The following is a 20,158-nucleotide window of genomic DNA, read 5'->3' on the forward strand; positions in this document are numbered from 1 at the left end:
CATCTTATTTTCTGTATAGGTGACTCCTATACTAGAAACATTTCAAGTTTGGTCCCGCTAACAAATGTTAACCAGAAATTTCAAACATTTAAATTCTGTGAATTTAAGACTGAATTCATAGTCTTTCTCAATTCTTTCCTGACATGTACAGTTTCAATAAGTGTTAAGTAAGTTTGAATGGCATTTCTTAGACCTAAATGCATGATTTATATTTGACTATTGGTTGGCTTTATATCTCACTGCAGAAGTACAGATAATTATTTCCTGTGATATCTAGTGGTGCATCTTTTTTATTCATACTTTCTTAACCATTCTTAATGCTGTAACATCATTAGCTCTCACTTAGACTATTGTGGATTTCTCTACTATTAGATAAATTTCACTATCACAGTTTTGATCATGTTATTCCTGTGGTCAAAAATATTTAAGAATTTATACTCAAAGAAAAAAATCACATCTTCTAATACTTGGACCCAAATATGCATTTAAAAATCTTGTTTTTTACACTGCTCTTTATCTGCTCTCAGTGAAGCTAACAATTTTATGTGCTTGTAGTTTGCTTCCTCCCATTTCCACACATCCAAATCCAACTATTTCTGCGAATCAAAACTCAGATACAGTTTCCACAAAACTTGTTCTTATTCAAATACTACAGTGCAGTGCACACAAAGTAATTGAACTATTTGCAAGGTAGTAGAAATAGTTCTGAGAATAATTGTACTAGAAAAGGCCAAAAAAGTGAATTTACTTTAAGATACAGTTTAAAATTAATTTTGTAGTGGTGAATATAAACTTTGATTAGAACTTTATCTTGGGGGGAAATATTTTTAGTGTTAAACACCATCTTTTCCTACTATTGAAGCACTTATTGGTTATAACCATAATCATGGAAGAGTCAAGTGTTTGTTTTTTTGAGGTTGTATTTTTTTCTGATACAGATTATTATTCACTTCACATTTAACTCTTATAACACAATCAATGTTTGTTAAGCAAACATTAAAGATTTCCTCAGTTCCCTGAAGTACCTCTTTTAAGTCTTTATTTAGCTAATTCTTTTGCTATATCTATTATATCATCACTGTTGTCACATTTTCTTTTTTTTTTTTTAATTTTTTTTTCATAGAGGCATGTTATTTATTTATTTGTTTGTTTTTTTGTTTTGTTTATACATGCACTGGGTACAGTCAGAAGCGCGGGAGGGTGAGAGAACTCACCAGAGCCAGAGCGGGGAGCAGAGCAGGCAGAAGGACCGAAGTACACTGCTGAGGGGAGCAGCGGGCGGCAGGAGAGGTCTGCGCGCCATGTGGGATCCTTCTCCGGTGTCTGGGGAGTAGCCGGGGATCGAACTGGCGCCGCAGAGGCCGCGGGCAGCTTCGCAACCCAGCGCTCAACCGCTGCGCCACCGGGGAGGCCCCACATTTTCTTTTTGTCATCAACTCTCTAAATTGCTTTGATAGTTACTCTTTAATATCATTTTAATATGACTTGATTTTTTTTTTTAATGCCATGAGTCTCAAATTGACTTTGTGATTAATTTCCTTTGTATTGTTGGGTCCTGAAGGATTATTGAGAAAGGAACAAAGGCATGGTTTTGGTTTAGATTGTAAAACATCTAAATGATATTTGAATGGAGGTTTTGTATTGAATGACATGGTCATATTTGTGATGTTAACTTTTATGTAGTTTTTAAGTGGGTATTTTCATAAATAGTTGTATAATCAAGACTTTTCTTTCCCTGGAGAGTAATACTGAGAGATGAGTGAATTACGTTAACTTTGTTCTGTTGAATGTGAGGTTAGATAATAGAAATATTTCTGAGAAAACTAGAATATCTTTTAGAAAGTTATTTATATTATAGTAAACTGGAGTTCAATTCAATGGAAAACACACACAATAAGGATTTAGAGTTGTTATGACATAGGTTTTGAAGAAAAATGAAATTAATGTTTTCCTAGAAGAAATAGTATACATAATGTTCCAGTAATATGGAACAAACCATAACTTGTGTTAACTGGTAGAGGATAAGGTGTAACTCTAAAGGTCTTTGTATGTTATATATATCATTCAGAAGTTATATTGAGCTTTTCCCTGTAGTTTAAAAAAAATGATAATTTATTGTACCAGATATTGTAGACTATGTGTAGAGGCACAAAGATGAGTAAAAACATAGTTCTTATCTTCAAGGAATGAGCAACAATGGCTAAGGCTTACACATACACCAATCATATAATACTGTGTACTAATTTTGTTATGGTGAAGATACGCATAGAGTGTTAAAGCACAGAGGAGAATACAGGATAAGAAGATTACACAGTGCTTTCTGGAAGAAATAGGAACTGTCACTAAGGATAAGGAGGCGTAAAGTAAAATGGAGGTGGGTGGTTTAAGAGTAGGAAAGCAGGCACAGTGGTAATGAACAGATGGTTAATACAGAACTAAAATAGTTTGGAGTTTTTGAAGTTGATTAGTAACTCTTGCTCTTAGAGTTCTACATTTTAATCCTGATGATTTTTTTTAAAATAATAGAATTACAATACATAAAATTAGACAGAATTTTATCCTGTTCAGTAAATGAAGAAACCTAATATGAGAGTGTTTAAACTTTCATACCTTTTTTAAGTTATGATGTATTTATAGTTACTTGTTTTATTTGTTCTAAAAGTACATTAAGTGATTTCTAACATCAGTTAAATGGTAATAATTAGAACCCAGGTGAACACGCCACTCAGTCTTAAAATAATTTGGCTCAGCATCTCAATCATGTAAGCAGAAGAAATGGGTTGTAAATAAAATTTTGTCTGTTTAGCCTTTTGGTTACTTGATGTAGCATATTTTGTACCCAAATTATTTTTTACTCTTTTGCTGCCAGGTGAATAATACGTGGAAAATTATGTCTTCACAGGATGAATGCTATCAAGTAAGACAAGTATTTGCTCAGAAACTTCACAAAGGCCTTTCCCGATTACGGCTTCCACTTGAATATATGGCCATCTGTGCACTTTGTGCAAAAGATCCTGTAAAAGAGAGAAGAGCTCATGCCAGGCAGTGTCTTGTAAAAAATATAAATGTGAGACGCGAGTATCTGAAGCAGCATGCTGCTGTTAGTGGTAAGCATATAAGAATGTGAAAAGTAAAACTTTCCAGTTTTAACAGACTTTCAATTTTAGATTTATGGAACACAAAATGATGCTACTGTTATTTATTATATTCTCATTGGTACTCATTAAATTCTAAATGACTTTTTCAATAATAGCTTTCCCCTTTAAAAGGTTATTTAAAAAATACAAATGCACATTTATTTATTTATTTATTTTAAGATTGATTTATTTATTCATACAAGCACCGGGTACAGTCAGAAGTGCGGGAGGGTAAGAGAATTCCCCAGAGCCAGAGCAGGGAACAGAACAGGCAGAGTGACGAAATACACCGCTTAGGGGAACAGTGGGCGCAGCAGGAGAGGTCTGTTGTGCCATGTGGTACCCTCACCGGTGGCTGGGATTGAACCAGCGCTGCAGAGGTTGCGGGCAGCTTCGTAGCCCAGCGCTCAACTGCTGTGCCACCAAGGGAGGCCCCAAATGCAAATTTAAATCAACATCTCTCTCTATAACTGATTAAATGGTCAAGGGAAATAGTGACATTGGAGGTACCTTTATTAGAGCAGTAAAATGTATTAATTTATAATAAAGACTATAGATCTTAGAACTTCAAAGATTGTTCTCACATGTAACTGATAGAATATCAGGTGCTTGTGTGCGTATTTTAAATCTGCTTACTTTATCACATTCATGTAATTAGTTTTGTGTTTTTGATTTCTACAACTTGTTCAACAACATTAAAATTAGTCCAGTTAACAAGTCAGAAGTCAGAGACATTTCTTATACCTTCTTTTTTCCTCTCATTGTTAATGAAATCCTTTTATTCCTCCACTGGATATCTTGAATTCACCTCTTCTCAACTCTTCTGTCTTCCTGTATTTCACTTAGAGTATTATATACACTCTTGACTACCTTCATATTCTAAATGTTTCCCCATCTCTGACCCAGCGCTAGCTGTGCGACACAACTATCAAAATTATCTTCTAAAGCAAATTGGATTGTATCACTTCCTTGCTTGAAATTCATGTTGATTTTTCATTGCTCTTAGGATCAAGTTGAAACTCATCTGCATGGCCCGTTATAGATTGTCTCCAGCCTGAGTTTTAAGTTTTGTCTCTGCTCTCTCTGTAACTATAAATTCTGTGTTCCTTTTCCTCTGCACTATTTGAAATTTATGCTGACAGCTTTTCTCCTCTGTTGTCAACACTTACCTGGAAATCACTTCCTCATTCCAGACAAACTAGGAAAGCTAAAGACTATGTTTACCCATTTTGAGTCTTTTAAGATACAGTTTTGTTATTACTGTATCACTGTAACCCTCTTTCTTTCTCTTCATTCCTTACTTTGAAAAAAAGTCAGGACTCTGAAGTCAAGTCACACCTCTGCCATTTAATGGTTGTGTTTGGGCAGGATATTTTAGTAATATGTGTCTCAGTTTCCTCATTTGTAAAATTGGTATAATTATACTCATTTATTATAGTTGTTATGAGTATTAAAGAGTCATGCATATAAAGCATCTGGTATAATGCACGGTCAATAAAAGTGCTCAGTAGTTGTTAGCTATTTTTATAGCAGTTCTGCGTTGAAGTATAGCTTCTGTTTCTGTTTATGTTTTAGTTCACTCTTTCTCTACTCTTATTCATCTTTGTTTAAAATAGTAAGCCCCAATAAAAATAGTAAGCCTAGAAAATAGTAATCACTTAGTAAATATTTAACAGACTTTCATTTAAATTTAACAGAATTTTGAGCCCTTGTTACTTTTTGTCTTCTATATCTACCTTGAAATTGGTATTACCTAAAAATACCAATAGAAGTAAAGAAAATTTGTCTTTTCGTACATAGATTATTATCCTTCATGTTGAACATTGGTTTGAAATTTTATTTTGAAAGGAAATATAGGCAGAATGTTCAGAATATGAATCCTAAGTCTTCTGAATTACCTTTAATAAAGCTAGTTGGGATTATCATTCTGACCTCTAATACAATATGCTGATAATCAGTCAAAATACAAAAAAGTACTTGAATGTAAAGTAAGGTGATATTTCTTTATTATTGAAAATGTCCCAGAAGCTTTTAAAGTCTACTCCTTTATATCTGTTCTTCTGTTACAAACACTATCAACCTTTAGTTCCCATTTTCGTGCCAAACTAACTTTGAAAGATTTACTAGTTTTTTTCATTTTGCCCAGCAGCTTATAAGAGTGTTGAGGTTGCTTATTATAGTAAGAAAATTAGTTCTTAAGCCTCTTAGTCTTGACATAGTTTGTTTGGATTACTTTTCCCATATGTATTTGAAAACTATAATACTTATCTTTGTAGTCTTAGTACATGGTGCATTTAGGGGGCATTTCAGTATTGGACATGATGGATGAAAGAATAAACTTTAATTTATGAGGTACCTCAGCTCTGGGTATTCCAATATATATATATTTTTCTAGCCTTAATGTAGTAAACTACTGGGATACAGGAAGTATAGTATTAGAGAGGCAAATAGACAAACAATGAATGAGTAAATTTGGTTTTCTAACCTGGATGTTTCTTTTTTCCCCTTTTTTTTCAGAAAAATTATTGTCTCTACTTCCAGAGTATGTTGTTCCATACACAATTCACCTTTTGGCACATGACCCAGATTATGTCAAAGTACAGGATATTGAACAGCTTAAAGATGTTAAAGAGTAAGACATTTGTCATCCTATTTTCATATTTTCTCAAAGTTTTTTCTCTTTCCTGATAATAATGGACTCATTCATAATTAATTAGATTTATTTCATTCCTTTTGCATTTAAGATTCTTTTCATGATTTATTTTTTCTTCTTTTCATATTTCATTTCTTAAATATTTTCCCAAAACCTCAGCTTAGTATAATTGTACTACTGCTCTATTGCCTTTCTAAAAAAGTGTGACATTTCTTTTCTATTGAAACAATTCATTAAAAGTTTCCATTCAGTTTTTATCTTTTCCTATTTTGATCGGAAACTATAGATTTACATATGAAATGAATGAATGCTCTTTAATTTAGATAATAAGGGTATTTTCTTTGCGGTATTTATCATCCTCTATAAGGAAGAGAGAATGGTCTAATTTAACAATGGCAAAATTGATAACCAGGGAATTACTTCCTTTTACTACTTTATTGTTGATTCTTTAATTATAGTTTATGATGGTTGTAATTTTTTTCAAATATTATTGTCAGAGACTGAAAGCGTATATATGCTTGGGCTTGGAAAAGGAGAATATAATGATATTTTGTGAAACCTTTATAAGACCAGCATAGTTCTTCAGGTGGAGACCCTGGCCCACATTCTGTTATAATAAAGGATGATTTTTGTGGTTTTGAATAAATTATTATACTTTTAGCTTCCTATTAAAGGAAAATAACGTTTGGTTTCTTAATTCTTAAATATTTTATAGTCAAATATTTGAGACCCTCAGGAGAAATGAAATCAAACTACTGATAACTTCTCATGGCAAGGGAAAATCTCCTTTCTGCCACAATTTCTGTTTTTTAAGATTAAAGAAATTATTTCTCCCAAAATGAATTCTGAGTGAGAATGATTATAACTAATGAAAACTAGCCACCCCTCTTTGTCAGAGAATGTTGATTTTTTTGAAATAGATGATGTATGTTTTAGAAGTTGGTAAACTTTGTTTATTGTATTTCCAAATTGTCCCTGTACATCAGTGAGTAGTCTCCATTCTATCTTATATACACTCCAGAAGAATTTATCCTATATCTGACATATTTTTTCCCCTTCTGGAATGATACCTTACTTTACATTGCCCTTCTCTTATCCCATTGCTTTTCTTCTTGGTGCTATAGGTATTCCTTTTTTTCTGTATAAGACTAGAGACAAAGCACTTTTGGTTTTTTTTTTAATTGGACTGAATTTTATATAACTAACTCTAAAATTGAGCTACTGAAACTGTCTTTTAATTTTTCTCTCCTTAAGCAAATATAGTGTGTGTAGTTTTCAACCATGACTTCTTACTCTCTAATTTTTGATAAATAAATTCTTAATTATTGAGTAAGGAAGTTATATTTTCTTAAAGGCTTTCAGTCAGGGATATAGTCAGTCTTGATTATTTGAGGCTTTATTTTATGCTCTAGTGATTCCTTTAGGCAGTCTTCCCTCCCTGTCATAGTTAAAGGGTTAAGATCACTTCATTCTTTCCACCCTTTAAATTCCTTTTTAAATTATTTCGGTAGGAAAATTAGACTTCGAGAAGGGGGGATTACTTACATTGTTGAAATGATATGCATTTGTGACATTGGCTTTTTTGTATTTAACAGCTAATTTTTCTTTTTTGCTTTCAAGATGTCTTTGGTTTGTTCTGGAAATATTGATGGCTAAAAATGAAAATAACAGCCATGCATTTATCAGAAAGATGGTAGAAAATATTAAACAAACAAAAGATGCCCAAGGACCAGATGATGCAAAAATGAATGAAGTAAGTAATTCTTTATAAATCGTTATGATTCCATGTCACTTTCAACATTTGAGAGTAGAGTATGAAACTTCTGTAGTGTTTGTAAACACCATTCTTTCTACTAGTAGTTATTAGACATACATCAAATTACTAATACAGAATTAGTAGTAATGTCTTTATCAGTAAACTAATAATAATATAAAGAATGGTCAGTGTAAACATTTTAACTTACACTATTGTACTGGGAAAAAACCCACTAATTCATGTTTTCAAATTACTCCTAATTCAGAGAATTTAGGATACAACTTAAGTATCTAATTTTTTTAAAATACCATTGCAGAAACTGTACACTGTGTGTGATGTTGCCATGAATATCATCATGTCAAAGAGCACCACATACAGTTTGGAATCTCCTAAAGACCCGGTACTACCAGCTCGTTTTTTCACCCAGCCTGATAAGGTAGTTATTTTAGAATTTGTGTAAGTTGAAATAAAAAGTACTCTCAAGATGTTGGAAGATCAGGAAGGATTGTTATCAAGAACTGTCCCATATATCATGAAAAGGTTGCCATGAGTCTTAAAATGTGGCTTAAGAACAGAATATGGGCCAAACTGAAGGACATACGTAAGTTTTAGAGATTTAAGATAATTTAGTTTGTTTCAAAGGTTTATACCCAGTCTACAAGAAAAAGCAAAAGTATGATCACACATGTAAATATGTGAGTTTAATAGCCATTCATCCAAAATGAGAAGGAGAATTTGGGGTAAAAATGCTGTCTAAAGTTATTAACCCTCAGTTGAGACTTATAACTGGTTATGAGGAAGTGAAACGAACTAACTATGGAAGAGGCCCAAGACCCTGAAACACAAGATTGTTTCAGAACATTCTCAATTCAATTATTGTATAAGATGTAAAAGGTGGGTTTTCCAGAATTTCTCTTAGAGGTTCATAATGTAGTAGTAAATAACTGAGAGTATGAAAATAACCAGTATCCTCTCCTCCCCACCCCCAGCAAAATACCAGTTAAGGTCTTGCCATTGTATGGAGATTTGGAACATCCTTTGTAGTTTCAACCAATAGATAAAAAGGACTGCTCTAAGCATACACATTGGTGTAGTTAGGATAATCTTTTCTTGGAGAGTGTTTTTATAGAAGCCTGTGTTTTCTGATGCGCTCTTAGAATTTTTGCATGTTGGAGCTCAACTTTATATTTTTGTTACTATTATAGGTGGTATTTGATTAGTTTGTGCTTATTATAATATTTAAAATTAATGACTGAAATTCTGTGTTTCAACTAATTATATAGCTAAATAAAGATGTATTTTATTTTGTATTTTAAAGAAAATTTACTGTATGATTTTTGTAGTTTTGAACACCTCGTAGATACATTGTTTCAATATTTACCAACTACATCTTTTCCCTTGCTTGTAGAACTTCAGTAACACCAAAAATTATCTGCCTCCAGAAATGAAATCGTTTTTTACTCCTGGAAAAGTATGTTTTGGGAATTGTTCTAACTTCTTTGTGGTGGTTTATTTTTGTGTGATTAGTGGCATTATTATGTTAATTTGTATTTAGAAATTGTTTAATCTCATGGTAGAAATTATAATTATTAGGTATTTCCCATTTACTAGTAGGAAATAGTTGTGTTTATTATGTAGGTGCAGGCTGAACTAAAATACATGAACTTATATTTTAGATTATAATAAAGCTGTGGACACCTAGTCCTTAAATATCCTATCTTATCCTATCCTATTCTAGTGTAATATCATGATAAAATCTTATATATAAAAAATCTTATAAAGGATATCTTACGTCCTTCCATACCAAGAGCCTGATAATCTGTTTTCATTGTTGACTACATATCACACTTGTTTTCACTTTCTATGTGAGCCTTTCCTTACATTAACTAAGAAATTTTGCTGTTAGCCTGTCTATGTAATTTTTTATTTGTTTAAGTGAATTCCGTTTATAATCTTTGTTTTGTTTAAAGATAGGCACATTTTTCATGTTTCGTATGTAAATCCTTTGGTTTACATCAATAGTAAAATTACTGTTTATATGGTTCTTTATATTTCTCTTGACATTAATCAAATAAAAGGAGATACATATTTTTTTCCTTCCAGCCAAAAACAACCAATGTTCTAGGAGCTGTTAATAAGCCACTTTCATCAGCAGGCAAACAGTCTCAGACAAAATCTTCACGAATGGAAACTGTAAGCAATGCAAGTAGCAGCTCAAATCCAAGTTCTCCTGGAAGAATTAAAGGGAGGTATGTAACATTTAAGGATTCCAACAAGCCTATGAGAGCTAAAATAATGTAACCCAAGACATTTAATCGCACTGAATGGAAATTAATGCATACTTGAACATTCCATTTAAACATTTTAACTATTTGCAAGTTTATATTTATTTGCTCACTCATTTTAGTTGGTATTCTGTTTTAGCCTTTCCTATTTTAACTTGTGGGGGTAAGCTGTGTTGGTGGCAATAGCTAGTTCCTAAATGTTTAGCAGTTATAAAACTCAAATTATTGTACATCCAAAATGGAAAACAGTCATTGAAAATGATGAGGTATGAGTTAGTATGGAAGAGTTATAACAATACTTTGAATGAAAAAGGCAAGGAATTAGACCACTGTTAGGGTATCTTTGCATTTTGGAGATGTATTTTCATTTGCTTATTAATGTACAAAAAGGTTTTGAAGAGCACTCAACATCTTAATATGGTTATCTGGTAGAGAGATCACTTTATACTCTGGTATGCTTTGAATTTCTTTTTTACCATGTACATGAGTTTAAAATATGGTGACATTTTATATGATGTAGAAGCATTGTGAAGGAACTGTGTGTGTGTGCGTGCATGGGTATTTTGTGCAAGTTGGGAAAAGAAGCGTGTCCAAACATCTGTTTTGTCTGTTTTAAAGTTGAGATGCCATTGGAAACTCAATTGAAGTGTTTAGTGGGCAATTGGATATGTGAGTCTAGAACTTGGGTTTCTGGGCCAGAGATTGAAATTTAGGGTTCAGCAATGTATATAAATGGTATTTATTGAGTATTTATTGAGTACCTACTCTATTTCAGATACTGAGCCAAGTGTTTATTAGTAAAATTGACAAAAGATCCATGGTTACATTCTTGCAGGGAAAGATAACCAGTAATTATAATAATATAGAAACTGTAGTATGATAGAGGGTGTAAAATGCTACAGAGAGAAAAAAATGTGGAATGAGGATAAGAGAGAGGCAGGGAACAGGGAAGATTTGTAAGCTAGGCCAGCCCAACTTGTTAACAAGAAAAGTTCTGATTTGCTCTATGTTCCCACTAATAAATAGAATTTAGGTTTTAAAAAGACTTAGGGGAGGGCCTCCCCGGTGGCGCAGCGGTTGAGCGCTGGGTTGCGAAGCTGCCCACGGCCTCTGCGGCAACGGTTCGATCCCCGGCTGCTCCCCGGCCACCAGAGGAGGGTCCCACATGGCGCGCAGACCTCTCCTGCCGCCCGCTGCTCCCCTCAGCAGTGTACTTCGGTCCTTCTGCCTGCTCTGCTCCCTGCTCTGGCTCTGGTGAATTCTCTCACCCTCCCGCGCTTCTGACTGTACCCAGTGCATGTATAAACAAAAACAAACAAATAAAGAAAGAAAGAAAGAAAAAAAAAAAAAACATGCCTCTATATAAAAAAAAAAAAAAAAAAAAAAAAAGACTTAGGGGAAAAATTAAATTTGTAATTTTTTTTATTTTCCTGTAATAAATTTTTTTAAAACTTTATTTTGATTTATGCATACAAGAACTGGGGTGTAGGCCAGAGGTGAGGATGAGAGGAGTCACCAGAGACAGCGTGGGGAGCAGAACAGGTGAATCTACTGAGACACACTGCTGAGGGGAGCAGTGGGCAAGATAGGAGAGGTCTGCTGTGCCATGTGGGTTAGCTTCCTGGCCAGGGATCAAATTCATGCTGCAGTGGCTGGAGAATAGCTTGATAGTGCTGAGACTTTAACCCCTGCGCGACCAGGGAATCCCCCCTGTAATAAATTTAATGTGCTTCATTGCTTGTTGATTAATGCTAAATTTGATAGGCTACAGCTGATACTTTTTGAAAAAGAGTGACACTTTTTCTTGTAAAGCTATAAAGCTACACTAGGGAACAGAAAAGGCTTGTATGCTTTTGTGATTGTAATAGCAATTGCAAATGTCTATTCAAAGGCTTGATAGTTCTGAAATGGATCACAGTGAAAATGAAGATTATACCATGTCTTCACCTTTGCCAGGAAAAAAAAATGACAAGAGAGACGACTCTGATCTTGTAAGGGTGAGATACTTGGTTTGATTTCATAACAATTTTAATAATAATTTTACTCTTAATCATATTTTTACACTGATACAAGTTAATGTTACTCTTAAATTTGGCATTTCATTTTCTTTCAATGGTTTTAATTGTAAATCTGAGTTTCTCTTCCACCTGTTATTTCAGTATATTGAGTCTTTTGTGTTTCTTGTCATTCAAATAAGTAATCTTTATTTCTTAGATCTTTGAAATCAAACATGCCAATTTCATACTCAGAACAAATTACTTCTGCTTTTTTAAAAACACAATAAATTTAGACTTAGTTTTAGAGCAGGGCACTAGAATGAGGGTCCTTAAGAGCTCCTCCATTTTGATTGATTCTTGAGCATTTAATTACTTAAATAAGCAGCTAGTAAAAGTAGGAAATGCTGTAATTCTTGTAAAGTCCCTGTTGCGTTTTTAAGTCTTACTCGCAGTAATAACTTGTATGATAGACATAATTTGCATCTATCTTTAGAAGACAAATTCGTTAGTTTTTAATGCAAGTATAGAATATAGTTATACATTCAAACACAACCTGATGGCCTTAAAATTGGGAGTATTTTGATTTTCTAGGTTAACCCTATAAACAGTTGATGAGACTTTTGAGTCAGTTTCTTTTATCTGTAAAATCTGGATACTTAACTGGGTAAGGTCTATCAGAATAAGTGAATTGTCCAAAATGAATTGCTTATGCTGCTGTTTTATTGTTTTTCTAATGATTAATATTTTTGATAAATAATGACCATAAGTTAATGTGTTTGAATCTACTGGATTAATAGTGGTGGAAGGTTAGTAATAAATAACTTGACTTTCTCTGAATATTACTTTCCTATTTGTCTTCCACTGGACCATCATTACATACACCAAGAGGTTTAAGTTATTTTCACATATCTTTAGTAATTATTTTGCCAGATTAATTCTCTTTCCATTTAAAATTTTAAATTCTGATTTTTATTGGCTGTTTAAAAATTTCACCCAACCAGAATTAAAAATTGATCGCTTAGCCAGAAAGGAATCCTGTTATCTGGATTTATAGAAGAGAATCCTTGAATTGGAAAAGGTATTTATGTCTTCTAGTCCTACTTGTCACTTAGTGCAGAAATTTTTTATTATCATTAATGAGAGTGGTTACCATATGCTTGAAATGCGTTAAGTGGAGAGCTCATAATATCTCTCATTTGTTGGGAAAATCAGTTAGGCCACCCATTCATTCCCACACCTGCATATTCCTCCCCTTGCCTATCCCTTCCAAAAATTTTGGGAAACATGATTTCGTATTAATTCTTAATATTTATCTTACAAATTCTGTTCCTCAGTCTATCTTTTGGAGTAATATAGAATAAAGTCTCTATGGTTCGTAGGACTGTTTTTAAATTCTGAGCTTTTGACTTTTATTTTTATAATTACATTGGAGACCTTTTGCTATCTGTCATGTGACATGATGTTCATTTTTTAGAAGTTCTACAAGAACCATACTAATAAACTAGTTTTAGCTGAAATAGCCTCAAAGGAGGTGAACATTATGAGACAGAAGTTCTAATTAAAGGCCAATAGGTTATAGTGAAAGAGTACCATTGTCTTTGCACCCCACCAGCTTTTCACATTGAAATTTTACAGGAAAGGAATTATTGTCCATATACCATTATATTAAAATATTTAGTTTTATAGATAGCATATTTCCCCCATTTTCTGCTTCCTAGCTTCAATTTTATATTTCCTCTGTTCTTAAAATGACATAGTGTGAACTAAAAAAGAAATTACAGAATGTAGTGCTTTAGGAAACTAGATTATTTTATGGTATTCTTAAAAAAAAAATCCCAACATTGAATTTCTTGTTTTCCACCAGCCTTTTCAAAGGAACTCAAGTTTCCCAATGAATTCAAACACTTTTTCAGAACGTTGGACATTAAAATGAATTGTAACATTGTAAAATTGAAGGTGGCATTTCAAATTTAGTTTTAATTTAACATTCTTCCTATCTTTCCATTTCTGGGCAATTTTATCTTTATGTATAAATTTTTAATTTATGTAAGTTTGTTAATTTTGCAAGTTAAAATCAGTCAAAGGTTTTATATTTTTCCTGGCATATAAGGATAATTTAGTGCTAATAAATCATTAATATAATACAGTAAATCAGTATGCCAAATAAAAAAGCACTAAAAAGAAAGTCTCTGATCATGCCAAAATGACGTAAAATTTAAAATTATTCATGACAGATATGAATTATTAGCAAACCAATACTAGAAGGATGCTTCCTTAACATGCTAAAAATTTTGTTTTAATTAGTAGTCACTAATTTAGTCATTCTACTTAAAGGCAAAATAAATACTTGAAGTAGTCTTATTAATAATTGGGATCAAAACAAGCAGCTTTCACCACTATTATTTTGACTAATTTAGGAAGACATGAACTAGGTATCTAAAGTGTAATAATGAAAAATGCAGATGCATGTATTTTCATTTTTATATACTTAGAGAATTGAAATACTAAGAATTTAGCATGATAGTCATTTACATACATATATTATATATACACACACACACACACACATATATATATGTGGCTAACTTTACTCTGGTAATTTAATTTTATATTAAGTAAAGCCTTGGGAGAAAGGGAATTTACTACAGTGACAACTACAAAAAACAAAATTAGATAGACAGATCTAAACATAACCTTAAAAAGAAGTAGGGAAAATGTAACCTTTGTGGAGGAAATGTCAAAATTGAGAAAATTAAGAAGACTTGAAGAGAGAGAAGACATGTTTTTTTCTTGCATGGGAAAAATAAATTTAAAAAGATGACTGTTCTTTCTAAATGACTATATAATTGTTAGAATTTCAGTGTGATTTTTATGTCCATGTGGAAGAATGAGTGAATACAGAAAAGAGGATTAATAATAAGATCAACCCAGCCAGACACAAACATATCTAGTTATAATAACAACACACTGTGCTACTCTTACAATAGCCTAGAAACAGTCTTATTTTTAGAAACATAATGCAAAATGAAGGAAGCATACAAATCAGTCTTTTGGGGGGATGGGAGGAAAAACAATTTAGGACCTCATCTAACATCGCATTCTAAAACCAGATAAAATAATGTTTAAATAAGTTCACGCAGCCATAAAAAAATGCCATATACTGGGAGTCTTTATAGAAGTTTCTTTTCTAATATTTCTGGAGTTTTGGAAGTTCAAGATAAAGTACTAGCCAATTTAATTTAAATGAGAGCTCTTTTCTCATTTGCAGGGGCCCACCTTCTTACTGAGTCCTCACATGATGGGGAAAGAAATACAGAGAGAGGGCTTTCTGGTGCTTCTCTTTGACGGGCAATAATCCCATCATCAGACCCCCACCATCATGATTTCATCTCAACTGAAGTACCTCCTAAAAGCACCATCCCTGCATACTGTCACATTAAGAGTTACAACTTCGGCATCTGAATTTTGTGGGAACACAATTCAGTCCATAATATATAGAAAATAAAATTTAAAGATAACACAAAAGTATAGAAGACTGTAGATTAAAAAATAAAATTCCAGTAAACAAATAGGAAAATGGGCATAATACCAAGAACATAATTAAATGCTAATGACTAATGAAACACAAAAAAGGTACTCAGATAATTTGACTTTTTTCCCGCTGATTTTTTTTCCACTGATTTTTAAGAATGTAAATTGTTGCAAACCTATTCATATTAACTCAGCACATCAGCCATATGTATTTGTGTTTTATGTATGTGTGTGTATGGAAAATTTAACAGAAGTGGGTAACAACTTTTTGGTTTCATTCTTCAGATTAATGTGTAATAAAATTTTATGTTTGAAATTGTGACATTTATTTCTAGTCTGAATTGGATAAGCCTAGAAGCCGGAAAAAAACAACTGTCACAGATTCAGAAGAGAAGTTAGGTTTGGATGACCTGACTAAATTGGTACAGGAACAGAAACCTAAAGGTAGTCAGCGTGGACGGAAGAGAGGCCATACAGCTTCAGAATCTGATGAACAGCAGTGGTCTGAGGAAAAAAGGCTCAAGGAAGATATACTAGAAAATGAGGATGAACAGAATAGTCCACCAAAAAAAGGTAAAAGGGGCCGACCACCAAAACCTATTGGTGGAGGGACCCCCAAAGAAGAACCAACAATAAAAACTTCTAAAAAAGGAAACAAAAAAAAGTCTGGACCTTCGACAACAGAAGAGGAGGAGGAAGAGGAAAGACAAAGTGGAAACACAGAACAGAAGTCAAAAAGCAAGCAGCACCGAGCATCAAGAAGAGCTCAACAGAGGTAATTATGTGTGACTCTGAACTCTGCATAGATTTAGTCACTCTATTGTAAATCATAATTTGATATTATCCACATTTGGGTCTTCCCCAAAGCAGAGCAGAGTCTCCTGAAACTAGTGCAGTTGAATCCACACAATCCACACCACAGAAAGGACGAGGAAGACCATCAAAAACGCCATCACCATCACAACCAAAAAAAAATGTGTAAGTTGTAAATAATATTAAATTTCAAACCAATTTCAAATTATTTGCAAAAGTTCATAAATTTATCAATATACATAGAACTGTTTTAAATCCCATATATTTAAAACCATAACACTAGGGAAGATAAATTTTTACAAACTTGCCTAGGTGATCAATGTCCCAGTTAACCCTCTGTTAACATTTGTATATTTTTATAGGTTTTAGGCAAATCTTTATAAATGAATACTAAATAATTTATTATTCCCTATACAGGCTTTATGGTATCTAGAGATAAGGTATTTTTAAATAATCACACCATATTGACAAGTATGCCTTATCATTGCAAACTAATTTTTCTTCATGTCTTTTCTCAGCAACTTTAAGATAAATGGCTTTTATTTTTACTTTTATTCTTTGAATTTTGTAAGAAAGTAATGGACATCATTTTTCTTAATTTATATCCATAGAAGTGATCGTGCTGATCTCACGTTTTTGGTATCCTGGTTTTCTTTTCTAATTAACACATCTGTATGTACATATAGGTAATTTTGACTGTTTACACAAACACGTTTATAAGAGAGTTATAATAAGAAATCTGTATTCAAAATTAGTAATGTGACAGGAACATCAGTGCTACAATTTGTAGATTTGACACCTCCCCATCCCACCTCCAGTTGTTTAAGTGCAAGTAAAATAACATGCCATCTATTAGAAATTCTGCAGTTTTGCTGAGAGTAATTGCATTACATAATTAAATCAATGGTTTGACTTCAGAGTTGACAACATGCTTTGGTTAAATACTTAGGTATTTAGAAGTTTTTCCTGTTCCTGTGTATTCCACAGGAAGAGGAAAATTGCTTCAGTGTCTAGCCAGTACTTCATACCTTCTTCCATTTAATTTTTTCCCTCAGGTAAAAGGCAAAGGTAAGTTTATTTTTGTGTCAGCTTCATAAATGTGTTTGGATTCAACCACGGAAAATTAATATTTTTGTTAAAAAAAAAGGATTCCAAAGAAACAGTAACTTTTAATAGTTAATTGTATGATAAGAAATTAATGAGGTAAATACCTTTCATGCTCATAACTTTAACTTGTTTATATTTGAGGAAAAGAAAAATAAGGACTTACATAATTGTTAGCCTATAAAATTACATCAGTTTTCACATGAATGTTGTAAACGAAACAGGTTATTTCTTTTTGAAAATCAATAGAGAAAGGTTGTATATTGTATCTTAACAGTCTGTTTTCCCTTTACTGGAAAGCTCTGTTTTAGACTTGGTTTAATAAGTTTTGACTTGCCTGTTCTTCCTGTTTTGCCCTCAGTGGAATTGAAAAGGATTATGTTAATTTCATGTTATTACTGTATTTTCTTTTATATCCTGAAAAACTGAAACAATTAAAAGAATTATGTGACTTGAGCAGGGCCTTAAACAATACACATTTTAGATTGCTTTTAAATGTGATAAGCTAATTAAAAAATATGAAAATATTTGATTAACTGGTGTTATCTATTACATATTTTGATTGCCTTCTCTTTCAGAGAGTACTAGGTATTGGGGGCTATACTGTCATAAAACAGACATGATTCTTGTCCTCATGAAACTTACAATATAAAATATAGGTAGTCATTAAATAAATCACACATAAATATGGAATTATAAATTGTGAGATGTGCCTTGAGGGAATAATTTAGGGTTACAAGGGAATGGAATGGGAAGGTTGAGGAATCAGAAGTTTTCTCTTTTGAAAGTGATGAACTGATTCCTTGGGAACAGAAGGAATTAGGTAGAGAGTAGGGAGAGGAACATTAAGGTATGTATAGGTATAGGTTGTGAAGTGGAAAAAATTTTGGCAGATTCAGAGAGCTGAAGGAAGGATTTGCTGAACTGTAGTTGCAGAAAATTGTGGAATGGAAAGAGATATGGAAAGGTAGGCAAGGACTGCCTTCAGAGCTTTATTTTTTTTTTTAAAGACTTAATGCATACAAGAATTGGGGTACATGCCAGAAGTGTGGGGGGTGAGAGGATTCACCAGAGGCAGAGTGGAAAACAGAACAGGTGGATCAACTGAAATACACTGGTGAGAGGAGCAGCGGGCCAGACAGGAAAGGTCTGCTGTGCCATGTGGGTAGCTCCCTGGCTTGCTGGGGAGTGAGTTTGTGCTGCAGAGGCTGCAGATAGCTTCACAGTGTTGTGCTTAACCCCTTGTGCCACTAGGGAGGTCCCAGCCTTCAGAGCTTAATATGTTAAGGGTATTTCCAAAATTACTCTCGGTAGAGAATTACCTGTGGAGTGAGGTGGCATCATCTGTTTTTACATTTTTTAAATATTACTTTGTAGAGAAAAAAGGCAAGAGATGAGGATGGTTTGGAAATACATAGTAGCAATGAAGATATAGAAGTGAATGAATGAGGGCCTCCCCAGTGGCGCAGCGGTTGAGCGCTGGGTTGCGAAGCTGCCCGCAGCCTCTGAGGCGCCGGTTCGATCCCCGGCTGCTCCCCGGCCACCGGAGGAGGGTCCCACATGGCGCGCAGACCTCTCCTGCCGCCCGCTGCTCCCCTCAGCAGTGTACTTCGGTCCTTCTGCCTGCTCTGCTCCCTGCTCTGGCTCTGGTGAATTCTCTCACCCTCCCGCGCTTCTGACTGTACCCAGTGCTTGTATAAATAAATAAATAATCTTAAAAAAAAAAAAATTTGTAAAAAAAAAAAAAAGAAGTGAATGAATGAGATTTCTTTATAAGTACACTCTCTAGGGTCAGATAAAGACTGGTACACTGTTAGAAAAGACTCCAGATTTTCTGCTTTTTAAACAAGTATTTCCTCTGATGGGAAAATCTACTTCTTAAAGATCAGAGTCCTCATTTTATTTAATGTTTTTTGCTCTAGCCGTGTAGGACGCTCCAAACAAGCAGCCACTAAAGAAAATGATTCAAGTGAAGAAATAGATGTGTTTCAAGGTAGCTCTCCTGTCAATGATGATATTCCACAGGAAGAAACAGAAGAAGAGGAAGTTTCTACAGTAAATGTATGTATTTATTAAAGTTCCATGTGTGATAGTGTGAAATACCGTTGGTGAATACTTGATTAGATCCGTTTAGCACTTGCTGTTACTTAATAATTAAGTGTATATTTTTCTTCATTAGTTTATACTGTTGTTTTACCTACTGACTTGAATAATAGAGAAAACATTTTTTTGGGGAACCTGAAGCTAATTGAGAATAATAGATGTGACCTAGTGAAAACATAAATGTCAAGTTTTAAACTGAAAAAACAAACAAGTTTAGTATTTTTAAGCATTTAGGTTTTGCCTTGATTTTTAGAGCACCTATCTGTTAAGTATACTATTTATACTTAATAACTTTTTGTTTGAATTTCACTGTAGAAACTAGAAGTAAATCAATCATACAGAATAAAATCATGTCTTTAAAGTCAGCCTTTGTAATTCATGCACTTTGTAATAGACTCTTACGAAAGTAGGAATGTGAAAATTCTGAGAATTTTTTTTTAAGGTAAACAACCACTTTGCTAGTTAATACATCTCAGATATTTCTCTTTGAAGTACTATAATTAACACATTTACAAGAGCTGTTCTCTTAATATACTAATGCTGGATCTCTATCTCTGTCCTATTTAATGTAATCTCTCCTGTCTGTATCAGGATTCATTTATGTAAGTTAGGATCACAGAAAAAAATGATAAATTGTGTCCTCAAACTAATTGGGCAAACATTGTTTCTGAAAGGTTTTTTTTTGGATGTAAAAATAAAGCTAAAGTGTCCATAGTGATTGATGTCTTCATCAAACAAAAGCTATACCATAATTTAATTAAAACCCTTATTTTGTTTGT

The 20,158-nt window shown here is 33.2% G+C and overlaps 1 protein-coding gene across 6 annotated transcripts in view; it reads left to right on the forward strand.

The window, feature by feature from the left end:
- Positions 1–20,158, forward strand: part of PDS5B (PDS5 cohesin associated factor B) — a 165,522-nt gene that overhangs the window by 138,517 nt on the left and 6,847 nt on the right. For 2 of the 6 annotated variants that reach the window (XM_054701568.1, XM_054701565.1), the window contains exons 25-34: positions 2,903–3,107; positions 5,655–5,769; positions 7,411–7,543; positions 7,863–7,982; positions 8,955–9,017; positions 9,650–9,795; positions 11,723–11,828; positions 15,695–16,134; positions 16,227–16,337; positions 19,199–19,337. In XM_054701568.1, coding sequence (XP_054557543.1) covers positions 2,903–3,107; positions 5,655–5,769; positions 7,411–7,543; positions 7,863–7,982; positions 8,955–9,017; positions 9,650–9,795; positions 11,723–11,828; positions 15,695–16,134; positions 16,227–16,337; positions 19,199–19,337 — 1,578 coding nt within the window. The remainder of the gene's footprint in view (positions 1–2,902; positions 3,108–5,654; positions 5,770–7,410; positions 7,544–7,862; positions 7,983–8,954; positions 9,018–9,649; positions 9,796–11,722; positions 11,829–15,694; positions 16,135–16,226; positions 16,338–19,198; positions 19,338–20,158) is intronic. The other 4 variants (XM_054701566.1, XM_054701567.1, XM_037527149.2 and 1 more) reach the window with 4 other exon arrangements.

Source organism: Talpa occidentalis, unplaced genomic scaffold, assembly GCF_014898055.3.
Source record: "Talpa occidentalis isolate TD23 unplaced genomic scaffold, MPIMG_talOcc4v2.1 talOcc4.5, whole genome shotgun sequence".
In the NCBI taxonomy this organism is placed as follows: Eukaryota; Metazoa; Chordata; class Mammalia; order Eulipotyphla; family Talpidae; genus Talpa; species Talpa occidentalis.